Here is a 20,714-nt window from a genome sequence, read left to right as displayed (position 1 = left end):
AAAAAACTAAACAATACCTATTGTAAGAACATGAAAAGGAGACAGAAGGGAGCTAGTTGAAAAGTGAGTCAAATGGGTAGGAGAGGGTTAAGAGAAGGATCATGGGGTTACTATGATCATAATTCATTCTGTACATGTATGTAATGGTCAGAAATGAACGGACAATGTAAAATGTTTAAGAGGGTAGAATTTCTTGGGTAGAAGTGATCATAAAACCTATTTGAAACCTTATTTTTGATGGACTAATATTTGAAATATTAATGGCAGTTTAAAGATTCCTTCAAACACATTTTTAAGAATCAGGTTGGAACAAGACTTATGTATAGAGCACTATCAGTAACTTTTTCATTTCACCCCATATCTAGAGTTTAGCTCACCAATAACTTGTATATATTTTGAATGGGAGATGCATGGGTGCAGTGATGGGTGTTCTCTTTAATTTGCAAGCTGTATGAGACTTGAATACAATTGTGTTCATCTGGGAGAATGGGCAGCTTTATAAGATATTTAAGATTTATTCCAAATATGAAGTATCATTTGGATATAGTAACTTAAGAGAGAGTCCAAGAGATTGGATACTTTGTGATGTCTGCATGTAGCAAATAGACCCACTCCCCACCATTTCTTCATCAAGATGCTTATGGAATTGATACAACAGAGATGTAAGTGGGAGTCTCCTGTGAAGTCAGCAATGCTGCTTCTGCTGCTGTTTTCAGACTTTCCACTGATATTCGTAAAGCTTGAAAAATACAATTTCCACTTGGACACATTTGATTTCTCACTTTCCTTGCTCTACCTCCCTCTTTCCTGGGCATCCTTCTACCTTCTGTTACTGTGAAATGCTACTACCCTGTTACCTCACTGAGAAGAGTCTTAACTGTTCATTCAGATGGCTTTAAACTTAGTTGTGAATTGTTTATTTATAGACTGTCATTTTCATTGTTGTCAGAATATTTGAGATGTACTGTATGAAGTAACTTGAGTGTCTTTCAAAGCCCGTTTCTGGTTGCTGGACACTACTAGATGGTGACACTGTGGGCTTTTACAATGAATTTTTTTCTAAATTTGTTCTAGAAACTGATGAGGAAACAGATATACCAACCAAAGTAATAAGCTGATCATTGGGGTTGATCTGTGCTATCATCACAGATCTTATTGGGAATTCTCTGTGCTATGGGCAGTAAGAGTACAAAAATTTGAGGAAATATTTTTCACATTGCCCCTCGAAGAATTTTACCATAAGCTGAAAGAAGTTGAAGAGATCTGGTTGTGGTAACTTATATGTATAATCTCAGCCCTGGAGAGACTAAGGCAGGAGAATTGCTGCTAGTTCAAGGTCAGCTTAGGCTATATGGAGAGATCTAGAACGATAGATAGATAGATAGATAGATAGATAGATGGATGGATGGATGGATAGATAGATAGATAGATAGATAGATAGATAGATAGATAAAGCAAGCTTAAAATAGAAGAGAATGGTGTATTGTCTGCCTCTTCACAAAGCATTGGTTTACTGCCAGTCAGAAACAAAATCAGTGTTAGTTATTATTTTTAACTATTCAAAAAAAAAGAGAACCTATACATTCAATTAAGAGGCCAAGACAAGGACAAAGTGACCAGAGTTTGCTCTCTGAATTTCCCATCCACAGAACTCTAAAGTAGAAGAGTGTGAAAAGGATGGGTAACGGGTCCTTGAGAGCAAAGCCCAAAGAAGCTGTGCACTGGCGTGAGAGCCCATGGGAGCCTCTAAGTCACAAGCGAATTCTCAATTCTCTAAACTGTAAAGATGAACTTCAATCATTAGGAGAGAACCACGGGGTTGGGGATGTAGCTGAGAGATAGAGTGCTTACCTGACACGCCAACATCCCCAGCACCATTAGGAAATAAAAATTTTAAAAGAGGAAAATATCAGAAAGGAACACAAGTTTATCATGTAACTCTTCAATTCCCAGACCCCCCCCCCACCTGCAATTGCTGCTTTTTCCTGGAAGAACGCACAATGATCTTATAATAAATACACATTCTAGGGTATTCTCTGCCTTTCTAACCTATACTACCAAAGTATTAATGCCAGATTAATTGGCCTGCAATGTATGTTACCCTTGAACCTTATAATATTGTCTGATATATAAGGCAATGTATTTTGTTTAATTCACTGACACTCCTTAACCCACCTGTCAGCTGCCTGAGAACAGAGATCATGGTCTATTTTTAATATCTCTTTTGCTTACTTCAGTATCTCCTGTTATGCAATATTTAACTGGTGGTGATAATAGTAAAGGGAAAAGCTCAAAAGATAATAAAACAGTAACTTTCCAACTCAGTTTTAAAGATAGTATTACTGAAATATCCAGTAAGCAATGTTTACTAAGCATGCACACCTTTAAATACTCATTGTCTTAGGGATTCTGTTGCTGTGATAAACACCATGACCAAAAGCAGCTTGGGAAGAAAGGGGTTTATTTCATCTTATAGCTTCTAGTCCATCACTGAGGGAAGTCAGGGCAGGAACTCAGGTCAAGAACCTAGAGGCTGGAACTGAAGCAGAGGCTGGCCATGGAGGGGTGCTGCTTCACAGTTTGCCTGCTTGTTGATAACACCCAGGACCACCAGCCCAGGGGTGGCACTACACACAGTGAAATGGGCCCTCCCACATGAATCATCAAGAAAATGCCCCACAAGCCAATCTGATGGGGGCATTTCCCCAGCTGAGGTTTCCTCATCTAAAAGGACTAGCTTTTGTGTCAAGTTGACATAGACCTATGTATGCAGCACACTCAGTTTCTTTGAAGAGTACAAAGCATCTTTCAACATGAAAAGTATATATAATATATAATATATATACATATGCATGTATATATTATTTTGCTCCCAGAACAAGGTTTTGGCCAGGAAGGCTAAGAACGTATCTTATGTGAGTTTAATGTCACTGGTCTGGATGCCATTTTGAACCCAATAGCTCCACCTTTCAAGTGAGTCACATCTGATACAATAGTGCTTATTAACCCATTTTGTCCAATATTAGGATTCATCATGTGTGTTATTGGAGTCACTCAGGCATGGGGAGGGAGGGAGTCTGTATCTGAACATGATGAGACCATGTTATAGACTACTATAAGCTCTTGGTGTACATTATTGAATATGACAGATAAAACACAGAATTAAGAATGTAATGCTTTTCTAATAGTAGCTCAGAATTGTGCCCTTGTTATAACAGTTTCTGTCAATATCTCATCTTTCCCTGTAAAAATAACAGGGTATATTGTTAGCCTGTGAGAATTTGCACTTTATGTATTTGTGTGTGGATTTCTGTGGTTTTAACCAAATGAAATGTTCTCAGTAATAAACAGGTGTCTTCATAGGCGTGAGTGTCTATGCACTTTTTATTGTCTCAGACACGTTATAGTTCATGAAGTTTGCTGTCCAAACTGAGCTTCTTAAAATATGGCATAACTTACCCTAGAGTTTGCTTGCAACCTTAACTTGTATTCTGCCTCAGCATTCTGTGAATTATTTCTTGATTGGCTCATCTAGAAGTCCCAGGGGTTGAGAATTCATATTAAAAGTAATAACCTGAAGCTACAAGGGAAACTGGGGTTCAGAGAGACTGATTTCAGTGGGGAGGAGATGAGAGCAGGTGAGGTTCAACTGGGTGGAGGAGACTTTCCAGTTGTCCACTCTTCCCAAATATGAATGCCTCCTACTAGTGGACAAAAACCTTAGAATGTGTTTGGGGGTAGGGTCCCAAATCCACTTCGAACATTTCTGTCCATAGTTAGGGAGGGCTTTGGGCAGTTCAGGGACATACTGAGTACACAGTGGTAGATCCAAGCCGTCTCCTTACCCTGCAGCCTCCTCCCTGTTGTGGTTTGAATATGAAGTATCCCTCACAGACTCGTGTGTATAAACACTTGGTCCTCAGCTAGTGGCTCTGGCTGAGGTTATAGATCCCTATGAGGTAGGGCATTGCTGAAGGAAAAGTTCACTGAGGCAGGCCACTTCAGTCTATCCTGACTGCCACCATGGCTTCCCCACCGTAATGTAATATATGTCCTTGAACTGTAAGCCAGCATAAAACCTTCCTCAAATTGCTTTTGTGAGATACTTTATTACAGCAGGAAAAGTAATACACTCCACCAAGTACCTGAGAATGGCTACTCAAAATGTTATTCAATGAGTCTCAGGCCTCCAGCCAGATGGGGCATTCCTCTCTACTTCAATGTAAAAGTCCCACTGTAGAAAAACACCAAGACAAGTGAGTGCTCAGAGATCACAGAGGCGACTGGGACTGATGCTCAGATCTCTTTAAACTGTGTGTGTGTGTGTGTGTGTGTGTGTGTGTGTGTGTGTGTGTGTGTGTGTGTTTGTGTGTGTGTGTGTGAGAGAGAGAGAGAGAGAGAGACAGACAGACAGACAGACAGACAGAAACAGAGACAGAGAGAAGGGCAGCGAATAAGAAGTTGTAAATCTGTAGCACATATTTAAGACAAGAACACATTATAACATAACAGAGAAATGTGCTGGTAGACTAAGAATAAAATGGTGCCAGACAAAGATGGAAAACTGCTGAAGCTGGGAGAGTCTGCCCCCTTCCTTCTACAATGAATTTTGGCATTTCTGTTTGTCTTGTGTGTTCGTGTGATCGTGTGTGTGTGTGTGTGTGTGTGTGTGTGTGTGTGTGTATGCACATTTGTCAAAGGAAGTGACTGGGTATCCTCTATCGCTCTACCTTATTCTCTTGAGATAGTGTCTCACTGAATCTAGAGCTTGTGGTTTTGTAACACCCTCTTCTCACTACACTAGAGCCCAATAAGCCCCAGTGGTCCGACTGTCCCCCCACTCCAGGACTACAGTACAGGCATTCATGGCAGTTTTTTACATGTGTGCTGTGAATTCATTTCAATCCTTATGCTCACATTGCAAGCATTCAACCTCAGCCATCTCTTCAGCCCAATTTTTGTTTTTTTTTTAACCTAGTAAATCCTGCCTCCATGGCTACTCTGAATTCCTTTTGCAAACAGGCAAGTTTTCTGAAGTCCTCCGGTGTTTGTTGGCTAATCTTTTCCTGTCTTTCTTTTCTTTCCTTTTCTTTTTCTTTTTCTCTTTTTTTCTTTTTTCCTTTTTCTCTTTTTCTCTTTTCTTTTGACACAGAGTTTCTCTGTGTAGCCTCTGGAACTAGCCTTGCAGACCAGGCTGGCCTCGAACTCAAGAGATTCACCCTGCCTCTGCCTCCTGAGTGCTGGAATTAAAGGAGTGCACCACCACTGCCTGCCTGACTCCTTGTATGATTAAGAAGTTGTTATACACAGCCAGGGGCATTCATCTGACAACTGACATTCTGGTGTTTCTGGTTTTGTTTTGTTTTGTTTGTTTTTGAGATGGGGTTCTCTGTGTAGCCTCTGGAACTAGCCCTGTAGACCATCATTTAGGAAGATGAAGTGGGAGGATTGCTATGAGTTCAGGGCACTCTGGGCTGTAAAGTGAGGCCCTGTGTCCAAAACAAAACAAACAAAGACATATTTAAGCATTCAATATATTCACCATTTTCTTAATGTTTCCAATACTGTTAAAGCTGCAGATGTAGAACTCATGGACTTGGAAGTCTTAACTGCACTAAATGAGTTTTGCTAAGCCAATAACAAATGCTTACCAAGGATGATGGATGTGTATTGGCTTCTAAATCCCACTAGGGGTCAGTGTGAGAATATCGTTTTGGAAAGACCCTGTCTACTTTGAAAGGTAATGTAACTTAAGGTGTTATGTTTTAATAAAATGGCTGTTCAAGTTCTAGAGATGGACATCTGAGCCACCAGCAAACCCAAAAGACTGAGTTAATCCTGACAGTGGTCACTTCCTCCTGTAGCAGTTCTTCAACTTGGAATCATCCTAAGAGCTTTCTCAACTGACTTTCCTCCATATTGGCCTCTGGGAGCCGGGATAGAGATTAGTGTTTCCTCTTTTAATATAGAGAAAAGAGAAGTGAGTAGAAGTCAGTTCCCAGAAAGGCTCCTTGGATATAAAAGAGAGGCTACCCCAGAACTGAGCATGAACAACCTAAAGAAATGGGCTGGAGAGGTGGTTCAGCAATTGAGAGCACTGGCCACTCTTGCAGCTGACCTACATTTAACTCCCAGCATCCACATGGCAGCTCACAATCACCTGTAAGTCCAGTTCCAGGGGATCTAAAGCCTCTTCTGACCTCTATAGGCACTGAGTTTCGTGTAGTGCATAGACATATATTGCAGGCAAAAATACCCATACACATTAAAATAATAAAATTTCTGGTCCCAGAGTTACAGCACTAGCTGCTCTTTCAGAAGATCCAGGATCAGTTCCCACACACATAGCAAATTACAATCTAACTCCACTTCCAGGGGATCTATGCCCTCTTCTGGCCTCCAAAGGCACCAGGTACTTATGTGGTAGACAGACAGGCGATCAGGCAGAACACCCGTACACACATAGTAAAATATAAATGATGCAATGGAAAGAACATGGAAGTAAGCCTGGTAGACTCTGCCCATCCTCAGGCTTTGTTTCCTTGCAGCTGAGCCCTTTTATCTCAACTGCAAAGTGCAATACGTATTTCATAATGCTTAATTTTCAACTTTTTAGATTTATTTTTTCCATTTTGTGTGTATGTATGAATACTTTGTTTGCATGCATGTGTGTATACTACAAGAGTGCCTGGTACCCACAGAGGCCAGAAAAGGGCATCAGATCCTCTGGAACTGGGCTTACACGTTGGTTGTGAGCTGCCATGTGGGTGCTGGAACTCAAACCCAGGTCCTCTGCAAGAGCTACAAGTACTCTTGATGGCTGAGCCATCTCTCCAGCCCAGTGATGGTTAGAGTCACCATGGAAACAAAGCTCATAGATCTGTAAGGGATTATCTAGATTAGGATAAATGAGTCCGGAAGACCAATCTTAGCTTTAAGTGGTCTTAGACTAAATAAAAAGAAAGCAAGCTAAGGCCAAGCAGTGGATGATGGCGGCCTCAGAAGAAGTATGGGAGGCTGGCCATGATGAACTGTATGTATCCCCTGAAACTGTAAGCCAAACCCTTCCTAAATTGCTTTGTTGGGTATTTTTGTTGCACTAAATGAGAGAGTTAACTAATATATACTCCATGGATTCATTGTCAGAAAAAAAATGGAGGTATCGTAAAAGGTTTAACAGAAGGATGGGAAAATGACTCTTTAAAGAAGAGAGAGGTGGAGGGACTGTCCTAAATGCTTTCCTTTTGAGTGCATGCTGATTATTGTTAGGCACACTCCATTAGGCAGTCCTCCCTGCCCAAAGCTTATGATCTAGTGGCAACAGACAGCTATTTCCCACCAAAAAAAAAACAAAAAAAAAAAAACAAAAAACAAAAAAAAACAAGAGCTATGAGAGTGATAAATTCTTCTAATGGAAAAATATAGGGTGTGTTTCTAATGGAAAATATGGGAACTTTAACTGAGCCTGCAAACAAAATGTCCCGAAGGAGATGACTCAAAAGGATGAAAAGGAGGTAGACAGAAATTACTCATGAGTCAGGAAAGAGCGTGGCAGGAGCCAGAAATGACAAGACCAAAGGCAGCACACAGGGAGGGAGGGAGAGAAGAAGGGAGGGAAGGAGGGAGGGAGGGGCACAGGATGAGCTCAGAGGAATGGCTGTTTTTAAGATGCTGCTCCATTTTCCTACCTTCCCACTTACTTGAAAGTATTGATATTTTCCTCAGTCCTTTTCTTCTTACTTATTTTTCTAAAAAAAAAAAGTAACATTTCCCAAAAGCTAGAAATACTTTTCATTTTATGACCTTCAAAAAATAGGGATAGACTAGGTTTACAACATAAAGTCCAAACAAGAAACCACACCAGCTTGCTAAACACCAAAAGGAACTTGAGACCTAAGAACATTCAAAAACATCTTCCCTAATAAAGGAATTCAAAAGAACTTCTACGCTGTAGGACATTCTTTTAGGAAAGATGAAATGTATATTTTACCCTGTCTTCCCCTCAGGGTGCAGCTATAAAAACCTAGAGTAAATGCATGAGTATTAGACAAATGGCAGAGTGGGTTAACTGAAACCCCAGGTTTCCTGCCAGAGAATCAGAGTGAGGTCAGGGGATACAAGGAAGGCAAGTGTCAGGCCACAGTGGGGAAGGCCTCAGGGGTGAAATTCTGTCATTCCTGGGCCCAATGGTAATCGGTATGGTTGTGGATTTGATATTTAAGACCATGGCATAGGCTTGAGTACTGAGACACAGTACACCACTGTCCATATCCCAAACTGCCCAATTGTGTGCACAACTTGGATGCATCTGAATGTCGCTGCAGCTGAAGTAGCATTGCCGGTGTGGCCACAGAGGGAAGTCACATGAGACCCGAGTCCACCTGGAACAATGGCGTGCCAGAGAGAGTAAAGAAGAGCCAGACATGTAGGACAAAAAACTCCAACTGTCTAGTGTTCAGTCCAAGAATTCTTAGCATACAAAGAGTAAAGAAAATCCCAATTAGCATAAAAAGGAAATAAAAGAGAAAAACATAATAGAAAAGGCAACCAGTAAATGTTGATGAAGACAAAACACAAGTGTTGAAGTTGTTGAAAACAATGTTAGAAGATGTTCTAGGAAGCCCGAGTGAGCATGCTTGAAATAAAGAGAAAGATGAGAAAGACAAAGAAAAGAGGAAACCAAATAGAAACGATAGGACTGATTGCAGAATCGAGATGACAGAGGAGCTGGCATATTTAAACACAGATTCACAGAAAGTATGTAATGTGAATGAGAGAAAAATCTCTTTAAAAAAAATCTGAACCTCAGAAACCTGATAGGAAATACCAAATTCATGTATTCAAGAAATTCAAGACAATTCAGGGAAAAAAAATAATGTAGGACCAGTTCCCAAATTTGATAAAAGGCACAACATTGAAGTGACCTCTAAACAGGACAAACTCAAAGAGTTTGATGCCTAGCCATTAAATTGCTGAAAGATAAAAGCAAAGACAATATGACAAAGAAAACCCTTTGAAGCCAGCTAGAATGAACAATACAAAACTGACTGAAGAGCTGGGCGTTTTCCACAGAGGACAGAATGTTCAGATGCCGAAAGAAAAGCAATGTGAACATGAAATTTTATAGGCAATGAGAAAGACTTCAGTAATAAAGCAATCCTAAAGGGAAGAACATTGAGAGAATTGCCATGCAACCAAAAGCAGTTGCCATGGGGAATGAATCAAGGACCAAAACATTTCCCAAAAGAAAGTTTAGGATTAACTGACTTCAATCGTGAATTCTTCAAGCTACTCAAAGAAGAACAAATTTCAATCCTTTCCAGATTCTTCTAAACTGTAGGAAAGGAGGGAACACTTCCCACTGTGATCTCTGAAACTAATTTTACATTGATATGAAGACCAGACAAAAATAATTCAAGAAAACTGTACGCTAACTTCTCTTATAATAAATATATAACCATGTTTGTTTGTGTTTTTTTGTTTTTTGTTTTTTGTTTGGTTTTTGAGACAGGGTTTCTTTGTGTAACCCTGGCTGTCCTGGAACTCACTCTGTAGACCAGGCTGGCCTTGAACTCAGAAATCTGCCTGCCTCTGCCTCCCAAGTGCTGGGATTAAAGGCGTGCGCCACCACTGCCCAGCTTCCATGTTCTTATAATAAATATATAAAAACATAACAGAAAAGGCAACTGGTAAATGTTACAACAAAATATCAGCAAACAGAATCCAGCAACATGTTAACATAAATGTGCATTGTGACCTAAGAGGATTTACGCTGGGCATTCGAGGTTGGCATAGCATACAATAGTCAATTTATGTAACACACCACATCAAAGTAAGAAACAAAACCACACAGTCATCTTAGTTGGATGCCTTGGAGCTGGTTACAGGTGACTGTGAGCCACCTGACCTGGATGTGGGTGCGGGAAACTCAGCTCAGCCCTTCAGTAAGAGCAGTGCATATGCACGCTTAGCTGCTGGCCATCTCAGCTGTCCAAGTTCCCTATTGCTTAGACAAGTTATCACAAACCCCGGGGCTTATAATCATTCAGATTTGTTATCCTACTGCCTCAGAATTCAGAAGTCTGAAACAATGTATTAGACTTTCTCACCACTGTGACCAAATATCTGATAGACACAATGTAAGGGAGAAAAGATTTCTTTGGCTCATGGGGTCCATCATGAAGAGGAAGGTGTGGTGGCAGGCCCTGCTCCATGGTGGTGGCTAGAATATGTGGCTGGTGTGCACATTACCCAGCAGACAGAAACCTGATGGCTCTGGCCAGAAGTGGACTGTTAGTGAACCCTGGTGGAGTGTGTAAGGCCTACTTCCCCAAAGCTCCATAGCTGGCTTTTTACCAAGTATTCAAGAGGATGAACCTGTGGGTTGCATTTCAAATTCAAACCGTAACAAGTAGGTGCCACTGAGCTAAAATTAAGGTGCCAGCGGATATCTATTCTTCCTGCAGACTAGGAAAGATCTGTCCTCCAGCCGTCTCAACCTTCTAGAAACTGCCTACCGTCGGTTTCTCACAGACCGTTTCTCCACTTTCAAAGTTGCAAGGCAGCAGCATCAAGCCTTTGCTGTTATTGTCTGCTGTTGTCTTTCTTTGCCCTTTTAAAAGGACCTTGGCAATTACACTGAGCCCACCAGGATAATCCAGGAAGGCCTAAAATCAAGATCCCGTTAGAACTACACACATTGGCTCTGTGAAGCCCTCTCTCCATCAGAGCATGCCAGGAGGGGGTCCGCTTCAGGTCCTTACCCACTGCACAGCCTGTGATTGCCCACGACCTGCTTTTATGGTGGTTTGCATTTCCATTTCCCTTTATGAGCAGCAGGCTGCAACTGCACCTACTGTAGCACAGATGTTACTGAACACTTACATGAATGAGTAAATGAATGAACATTGCTGGGCAATGGGGTATCGGGGTGAAAGAAACAAGCAGCCTAGTAGAAAATAACGATGATACTTTTGTGTGACTATGTAGTGACTCGATCCCAGAGTTTCAGCTTCTGTAAGTCCTAGCCATCTTTCAAGATTGCCTGAGGTCCTGTCCTATGTGAAGAGTTTTCCTCTCTCCCCTGCCACCTGCGCTTCTGTCACCATGCTGTATCTGTCACCCCTTGAAGTTCCCCTCATAATCCAGAGGTTTTTGTTTTTCTCCCCTGTCCCACACGAGGAATTTGGCTGATGGCACAGCACGTCTCTAACTCGAGAAGTCGCTGCTTATCCGCTCTGCCTCAGTTTCCCCAAGTGTGACCGGCACAGTGGAATCAGTGCGGAGTTAGTGGCTGGCCAGGCGCTGAGGTGTGACTGATGTTGAGGGGACGGAGGCCGGAGGCCGAGGGCGGGCGAGGCAGCAGCGGGCGGGAGCGGGCGGGCCGGGGCGGCGCCGAGCGGGAGCGCGGAGGGACGCGCGACCCCGCGATGGGCCCAGGGGCGCGGCTGGCGGCGCTGCTGGCGCTGCTGGCGCTCGGGGCCGGAGACCCCGCGGCGGCCACCGGGCGGGAGGACACGTTCTCCGCGCTGACCAGCGTGGCGCGCGCCCTGGCGCCCGAGCGCAGGCTGCTGGGGACACTGAGGCGCTACCTGCGCGGCGAGGAGGCGCGGCTGCGCGACCTGACCAGGTGAGGGCGTCGCCCTGAGGGGACGCTCAGCAGCGCAGGGCGAGGAGTAGCTGAGGCCCAGTGTGCCTTCCAGACCCAACTGTCATGGGGTGGGGACCCTGAGACACTTTGAAGAGGAATGAGAAGTTCTGTGTCATGCCCTCCCTCCCTCTCTCTCTCTCTCTCTCTGTCTCTCTCTGTCTCTCTCTGTCTCTCTCTGTCTCTGTCTCTCTCTCTCTCTCTCTCTCTCTCTCTCTCACACACACACACACACACACACACACACACACGCGCACACACACCGGGGTGCAACACCCCACCATCCACCTTCACACATCCAAGTTGGTACTCTGTGTAAAAGTGGAGGTAGCATGGAGATTCTAGAATCCAGTTGACTCTCACAAATGCTGTGGCAAGCAGCGAGTGACCTCGGGCTTCTTGTCAAGTTACTGCTGACACAGTAGAGGGTGCGGTGGCCATTACAGCTCTTATTTCTCTTTCACAGGTAAAAGCTCTCTGAATGTAAGTAGTAGCTGAGAGGTTGTATGTATGTGAAAATGACTCCAAGAAAACACTGTGAAAAGCTATTTCGCTCTGGGTAATACTGAGGGTAGCATGAGCAAACGCACAGCCGACGTTATTTTCTATGCAGTCGTCGAAGTAGTGTTAGATCCTGGAAGGTAAACTGTTGTAAAGCGTGGGACTTAGGGCACCAATCGGTGTCTAAGATGAAAAGGGGGTGTTTGCATATGATACCAACATGCTCTGTGCCTTCTTTGCCTCGGACACTCAGAAGCCCACGGACCGTAAGACACAGTTGTTCCACATAACTCCAGTCGGTCTTACAGACTTTTCTAGACAGAGCACACGCAGATCGTTTCGTTTCTAGCTTTAACTTTAAGCTTCAGATTCATCCCCATGCCAACTCTCTCTTCTCCACTCACACAAGTGTTTATAAGAAACGGTCATGAAGCACGGCCAGTTTCGTAAGAGTTGGCTTAACCCTGCAGTTTGCTCTTCAAATAGCCATCGGTGGCAACTGATGACTTGTATTTGGGCAAGCGTTTGTCTGAGTTGCAGTATCAAATTGGTTTGTTAAAAAACGGCAGGTCACATTCTTGCACTAAGAAAAACAGTCTGTAAGCAGAAGACAAGTTTAGGAAAAGCTAATAAAAGATTCCTGTCTATACTTAAAAGGAGGAGAAGGAAGAAGAGGAAGAGGAGGAAGAAGAGGAGGAGGAGAAAGCTAATGCAGGGGGAAAGTGTGTGGGACACTGTGGGTGCAGAGTGGCTCATAGTCTAGAGTCGGGAGCTCAGCAGACCTCTGAATTCTCGGCTCTGAGTACTTTATATCTTTCAGTTTTACTTTCCTAATCTATACAACGATGCTTTAATGGTTATCTTGGAACAATTGTGTCCCAGGGAAAGTTATCAATCATTGAGCTTAGCATGTAGTAAGTTGCTGAGAAAATATTAACTCCTTATGACTCTTCAAGGCTGGCTGATCAAGTAGACTCCCACGGCGGGGAGGCTAAGGCCGGAAGGCTGCTGTGAATCAGACAACACAAGAGCCCACCACCGCTGCTCAGTGACTAAGTATTAACCCTGCCAGCTGTAAGCACTAGTTGGGATTCTAAAAGATTAAAAAAGGAATTTTTAAAATCCTAGATTCTTTTCTCAGATGATTATGAACATTTAATCTCATCAAGCTCAATCTGGTGTTCTAGAGGCTGCGATTCTGTTCTCCGGTCATGCTCTAAAGCCTGAGTGGAGTGTTAGCTTTCTAAAAATGAGAATTTGGGCAGTTTCGGCTCACTTTTCTATAGTCTCAATCTTGTGATTTTATGTAAGTTGGAATGATAGTCCTAAGGCCCTCGTTTTATATTCTTTGAGTTTCTAAATCAGGAAATGATGTGTCTGTGGCTGTTGAAGCTCCTCGAACCCTCTAAAGGGTAGAAAGTGTGCTAGTTAGCGGCCCCATCACTGCGTGCCAGCATTGCACACCGTCTGCATGGGGGCATAGGCCATCTCTTGTTTATTTTGTTGGTGCCGTTTAAGAAATAGAAAGAGTGAAAGAGTGGAATGATTTCTGGGCTCAGAATGAAGCATTCAGAACGTCTCAGCTGAATGATGGCAAAGCCATGTCTCAATTTCAAAGGAGAAACACATCAAATTGACATGGCCCATGTCTTGTGGTTGAGTAACCTACCCGGGAAGCTTATTGCAGGGATTGGGTTGCAAATTTTATGGGCAGATTCTTGAAAGAAAGGATCTGATTTTCCACTCTCGGCAGCATTTGTTAAAGCAAAAAGCCATTTAGGAAAGCCTGAGGTTTGCCTTCAGGGTCCCGTAACTCAGTCTCTGGAAAGGAGCTGTTTGCTCAGACGCTGGGCATACAGCCAAGTTTGCATTCCTAGGCAGCCTCGGATATCAGTCTATAGATTTCTCCCCTTTCTTTCCTGTGTGAAAGGGAAAAAATAGTCATATTTGAACACTGTATTGCTTAATGTGCTGCAGTAAAGAGCAAACCCCTGGTCTGATGCAAAGTGGTTTAATGCAAGGGAGACGGGTGTAGACAGAGCTTTTAGTTTGCTGATTGACTTGGGGTGACACTCACTGCTGTACCTCAGTGCTTTCCCTGTGTGCCTCTCCTTGTTCAGATGCCTTTAAACATTTGTCCTTAACCTAGGAAGGGTCTGTTGTTTCCACTGTGGGAAAGGTGATGGGAAGAACCAGAGTGGAAAATGAAAGAACCCAAAGAGGTGTAGCGTGGATCAGCCTTTCACCTCACAGAGCAGAGCTGGTTGGTAGCTGGGTCAGAATTAGCCTCAGGGCTCCTTCCCGCTCCTCCCTGTCCAACTGCCTTGTAAAAATCACTGCTCTCAGCCTCAATTGTTCCTGGACACTTCACTTTTTAAGCTGGGCTTGGCTTGGGCCCATGCTTGGACTTTTTTTTCTGTCTAGCAGTTCACTAAGTGGTTCCATATGGAGCCCAAGCAGGAAATAACGGGCAGTAAACTGCTCTCCGCTCTGCACAGACTGGTTTGGATTTAAAACCCCAGAGGAACAACTCACCAGCAGCTTGGTCTTTGTGATCAGAGACACCATGGGACTTGCCAGGCTTCTGTGTCCTGCGTGGGTCACCCAGGACGAGATTCTTGTTCCTTAGTTTTGGTTGAACATTTGACTACCTGGAAGCTTTGGCACAAGTCTCTCTCTATTGCCGGCTTCCTTACTCAGTTGAGAGGCTCGCTCTTTAGAAATCCTCAAATTACACTGCATCTCTCCCTCCATTCCTCTGTCTCACACCATTTCAGCCGCAAGGCCGTCGCTTCCTCGAAAGACTCGTGAGCTCCCGTGCTCATTCACACAGTCCACTTCCAATATTACTGTTGGTATATTGATTTTGACATTAATTTTTGGACAAGGAGATGAAGGTCTTAGAGCAGCGGCTCTCAACCTTCCTAATCCTTTAACGCAGTTCCTCATGCTGTGCTGACCCCGAACATAGAATTATTTTGTTGCTACTTCATAACTGTAATTTTGCTACTGTTAGGAATCATAATATGAATATCCAGTGGTCTTAGAGAACCCCTGTGGAAGGATCGTTTGACCCTCAAAAAGATCACAGCCCACAGGTTGAGGACTACTGTCTCAGAGGGTAAGAGATACCTGTAACCTGTCGTGTTCAACGTGATCAATAGATTTCAATCAGATAAATTCCATCGCTGGGTTAGACATGGAGTAAGCAGAGTATAGCAGGACAGGAAGCAGCATCTTTTGCCTATATGAATATTTGCAGAACACTCAGGAAGAAATTCATTAGATCCACCATGTCCAGCCTTTCCTGCTCATGTCACGGCATTGGAAGACTGGAAGCGAGCTGGACAGCCTCCCTCTCCGTTCCTGCTATGATTACTTCCAGTTTCTGAACTGGTTCCTAGACTGCTCCCTTGAACCCACCCCCTTCTCTTCCCTAGAGTCACTATGGCGGCTTACACTCTTCTTGTCTCATGTTGACATGCTGAAGTGACCTCTTCCTTGATCTCTCTGTCTCAGTTACTTCCATTTCTGAATCTTCCTTCCCCATCCTCTCACAAATTCATTCATGTAAACAAGTCCTAGGAATTCCACTCTCACTTGCCCTGGCCAAATTAGCCACCCCTTGCTGTCTTCTAGGTCTTACCATTTAGTCTAGTGCTGCATCTCCAACATAACTGTGTCTTGCTCACCCACTGGACCGTGAGTCCCTGGGATCAGCTTCACTGTCTTATGCAAGGTTTGGCTCCTAGCGTTTAGAAGAGTTTATTCCAATCATTATTTCATAGAGACATGTGTTGGAGCTGGGTCTGATTATTACAGGCCTTTAACTTGGGAGGCGAAGTCAGGAGGTTCAAGGCCTGCATGAGCTACCAAATGAGTTCAAGGTCATCCTGGGAAAATTAGTGATGCCCTATCTCAAAATTAAAAGAGACTTAATGATGTAATACGGGGCTAAAGTACTTGCCTCCTGCACAGAGTCCTAGGTTAAATCCCCAGGAGCATACACATCCACACAAAAGAGTATTGAACTTAGATACTGTGGTGATCTGAATGAAAATAGCCCTCATAGGTTCGTAGATGTGAAGATGTCCCTAGATGGTGGAACTATTTGGGAAGGATTGGGGGTGTGGCCTTGTTTGAGGAGATGTGTCACTGGGGGCAAGCTTTAAGGTTTCAAAAATGTCTCACTATTCCCAGTGTGTTCTTTCTGCCTCATGCTTGTGGATCAAGGTGTGAGCTCTCAGCTGTTGTTCCGCCATGCCATACCATTGCTCTGCTATTATGAACTCTAACCCTCTGAAACTATAAGGCCAACTGAATACTTTCTTTAATAAGTTGCCTTGAAGGTACAAAGTGATAAGAACAAATTCTTTAGACCATGGATTTTTTTGTTGTTGTTGGTGGTGGAGGGGCTTAAAGAATTCAAGACAGAGGTTCTTTGTGTAGCCCTGGCTGTCCTGGAACTTACTCCATACACCAGGCTGGCCTCGAACCCAGGAATCCAGCTGCCTCTGCTTGAAGGGTTCAAGACAGAGGTTCTTTGTGTAGCCCTGGCTGTCCTGGAACTTACTCCATACACCAGGCTGGCCTCGAACCCAGGAATCCAGCTGCCTCTGCTTCCAGATGCTGGGATTAAAAGTGCACCACCACTGCCCAGCTTGGTCCATGAACTCAGTGTACAGTGGGCTTCATCTTTCCTTTGTATCCCAGGACCCAGCATAGAGTCAGTCATCTCAGAAGTGATGCTTATATATTCAGTCACTGAATAAGTAGCTATACGTCAAATGTTTCCATCTTTGTGCACATTGGTTCCCATTAGCTCAAAGCCCACTCTTCTTCCCTCCCCTTCCTTGTTCATTTTCATGGAAACCATGGCAAAATCAACCCAGAACCCAGGCTTCTAAATGGAGTGGCTTTGGTGTCAGTGCTGGCTTTGCTATTTTCTAACAGTACAGCCTCATTTTGGTTTCCTCCACTGCAAATAGGTCAAAATAAATCTTCATTATATGGGCTGGAGAAATGACTCTGTAATTAATAGCACTTGCTGCTTTCCTGAGGACCCAGGTTTGGTTCCTGGCACCCACATGGCTCACAGTCATGTACAAGTCCAGTTCTGGAGGATCCAGTGGCCTCTTCTGGCCTCTACCAGCACTGCACACATGTGATACATAGATACACAGGAAGGCAAAACACCCATGTACATAAAATAAAAAATAGAATGCCCAGTACATGGTAAGGATCTAGTAGGTAGCAGTCATTAAAACGTTTAAAAAGATCCTTCAAGAAGCAGGCCGGCTGCCCCTCTTCTACCCACCATAGTTTTCTATGCCCCACGCTCTCTTAGCCTGCCTCACATCGGTTGTTATTTGTTCCAAAATGCTTCTGAGCTCCTTCAGACACTAAGTTTGGGGTCTAGAGTGATAACGGAAGAACAGAGCTTTGTGTCTATAAAGTCTTTGAGCTGGAGCACGCCTTACCTCTGCATCTCTAACATTTAGTATAGTGCCAGACATACTGTGATTAAACCGTCTGCACAGACTCTTCCAGTGAATAAATGAACAGACCCACTTATGTGATGTTTATAGTTTCCAAGGTTTTTATTCCTCCCTGCCTTTTTGAACTATTTAACTGAGTTTCAAGAGGTTCAACACTTCAGTTTTTACACCACCACCTCTTTCCTAAAGGAGTAAGGGCTACAGGCAGGTACTGCCGTAACCAGCTCTTAGTTCTAGCTGTTCTCAGCACAGCAGCCTCCCTGAGGTATAACAGTTGTGTCTAGGTGAGCTAATCCTTTCTCATTTCCTTCAGATTCTATGACAAGGTACTTTCTTTGCACGAGGACTTGAAGATCCCTGTAGTGAATCCTCTTCTTGCCTTCACTCTCATCAAACGTCTGCAGTCTGACTGGAGGAATGTGGTACACAGTCTGGAGGCCGCTGAGAACATCCGAGGTAACGAGGAGGGCTGTGAAATACAGGGGGAAGCTTCTAGCTCCTGCCTCAGTGGTAAGGAGAGAGACTGTTGAGTTACAGTGAGGATTAGCAGAGCGGACAGAAACCACCTGAACTCCTACACCCTTTTAAGTCAATAGTTAGTCCCTTGCTGATAGGTTTATGATTTTAGATAACGAGACACCTTCACATCTATTACCTCACTTGATCTTCACTACAATCAACTGAAGAAGTGCACATCTGCCCAGTTAAATATGTGTACTTATGTATTTATGTATGTGCAGAATGTCATGGCTTTCTAGTAGTTTCTCTTTCAAGTTTTTAAACTTGAAAGTTAGATTAATGTAATGTGACCTGTAAAAAAATCACTTTCCTAATTCATTCCACCTTGCACTGTAAGAAGTTGGTTAGTTTGGGGCAGTTAAGAAGAAAATGAGTTGCCTCTCACTAAAGGGAAAGATTATAGAGACACAGGGTCAAGCAGTACGACCGAGCTGTGCACCTTATTTCTTTTGACCTCCTCCACGCCCTTGTTCAGAATGTCCTTCATTCTAATAGTCATATTAAGAATCTACTCTGGAGGGCTGGAGAGATGCCTCAGTGGTTAAGAGCACTTGCTGCTCTCCCAAGAAGACTCAATTCAGATACCAATGCCTGCATCCCAACAGCTCACAACTGCTTGGAACTCCAGCTCCAGGATATCCCATGTGCTGTTCTTTGTGGCCTCTGAGGTTACCTGCACACACACACACATGCATATGCACACGCACTTGCACACACACTCAGGCACGCAAATGTACATATACATACTCATGCATGCACATGTATACATGCACATGCACACACATGTATACACACATGTATACACACATGTATACACACATGCATAAACACATAGAATCTTTTACAAAAAGAATCCACTGTGCTCCAGGAACTGAACTTGGTACTGGGGGCACTTTGAGTAGGTAGTCAGGTCTCACGTGGAATAAATGCCCATTTCCTGTGTTTGGAGGCGGGGTCATAGTCTTTCTACTTTTACAGCTCTGAAGGATGGTTATGAGAAGGTAGAGCAAGACCTTCCTGCCTTTGAGGACCTCGAGGGAGCAGCAAGGGCCCTGATGCGGCTGCAGGATGTGTACATGCTCAACGTGAAGGGCTTGGCCCGAGGCGTCTTCCAGAGGGTCACAGGCTCCTCCATCACTGACCTGTACAGTCCCAGGCAGCTCTTCTCTCTCACAGCGGATGACTGCTTCCAAGTTGGCAAGGTGACATGCAAAGAGGGCCAACTGCTCAATTCTACCTTCTTGTGGATGAACTGTATCTCAGCTGTCTATGTATTCCCATACATGAGGTAATGCCAGGGTAGACCACTAAGACTGTGTAATCAAAGTAAGAGAAGCAAAGTTGAACCCCATCTTTTAGCTTCCCATGCTCTTCCCACAGGGACATGAGGTCATCATATACTTAGGGCACGAGAGAATGAATAGCTTCTCTCTTCTCTCCTCTCCTCTCCTCTCCTCTCCTCTCCTCTCCTCTTCTCTTCTTTACAGCAGGGTACTGTGTATCCCATGCTGGTGTTAAACTTGCCAGGGGTTTCCTGCCTCTACCTCTCCAGTGTTGGGATTACACCATGCCTAGTTTCTACAGTGCTGGAAACCAAACCCAGAGTCTCATGCATGCTAGCCAAGCACTTGACCAACTGAGATACATCTCTTGCACACAAAATGGTTCAATTTTACACGCCAGGCTGATAGACACAGACTAGGCAAAAATCATCATTGTTTTTCAAAACTCTATCAACCCTGTCAGTATATGAACCATGGGTGGAAAGCAGAGGGAAGGGTGAAGAGAAGGTTCCAGATGGTGATGTGAAGGTAAGAGCACAGAAAGGGCCTACTGAGATGCTCTGGAATCCTTTGTCATGTTCCCTAAGTACTTAGAACTATTCAGTAAAGTTAGTGTAAAACAACCAAGGCTGTGCACCTTGATGTTACTTGAAGAAACAGACCTCAGGAATCTCCATAGGTGTCTTTAGCTGATCTTTGCTCGTACTGAGTTGTTTTATAATATACTCTTTGCCAGCCTTACCTTCAAAGGCATGTGGTATTTTTTTTCCTTTAGAAGATGCTTACTGCAGGAAAGTGTTACTGTTTTTTTTTCCTGTCTACCCCTACCCAATGTTCATTAACCGATCTAACAATGTACTTCATGGGTCCTAGCTCCAGGCTTGGGGAATCAGTCTCCTAGAGCTACACAGAGGAAGGCTGTCTGTTTACTGCTTTTCTCTCTGCAGTCTTGAGAAGAACAAGAGTCCTGTCATGTGCATGGCTAGTTCAAGTAGTTGGGTGCACGGTACCAGTAAATGCTCATTGATGGAACCTCTTGGCCATGTATTGAAAACCACAACTCATATTCTGAAAATTTAGTAAACTAGCTTCCTGAAAGTCTTGCTGCAAAGCTTTATTTATTTGAAAGGCAATGCATTTCAAATTTATCTGTGTTTATTTGAAAGATAATGCATTTCAAATGTAAAGGTGGTACCTAGGACAACATCAAAAGCAGCCTTATCTATCTATCTATCTATCTATCTATCTATCTATCTATCTATCTAT

At 43.6% G+C, this 20,714-nt stretch overlaps 1 protein-coding gene across 1 annotated transcript in view; it reads left to right on the top strand.

Annotated features, from left to right (window-relative positions):
* Positions 1 to 11,318: 11,318 nt before the first annotated feature.
* P4ha3 (prolyl 4-hydroxylase subunit alpha 3) overlaps positions 11,319 to 20,714 on the top strand; it is a 33,178-nt gene continuing 23,782 nt past the window's right edge. Inside the window, exons 1-3 of the mRNA XM_028770610.1 lie at positions 11,319 to 11,629; positions 17,960 to 18,102; positions 19,144 to 19,367. Of these exons, the coding sequence (XP_028626443.1) occupies positions 11,319 to 11,629; positions 17,960 to 18,102; positions 19,144 to 19,367 (678 nt within the window). The remainder of the gene's footprint in view (positions 11,630 to 17,959; positions 18,103 to 19,143; positions 19,368 to 20,714) is intronic.

The sequence above is a fragment of the Grammomys surdaster genome, unplaced genomic scaffold (genome assembly GCF_004785775.1).
Source record: "Grammomys surdaster isolate TR1022 unplaced genomic scaffold, NIH_TR_1.0 203, whole genome shotgun sequence".
In the NCBI taxonomy this organism is placed as follows: domain Eukaryota; kingdom Metazoa; phylum Chordata; class Mammalia; order Rodentia; family Muridae; genus Grammomys; species Grammomys surdaster.
This window is presented reverse-complemented; position numbering and strand designations above follow the sequence as displayed.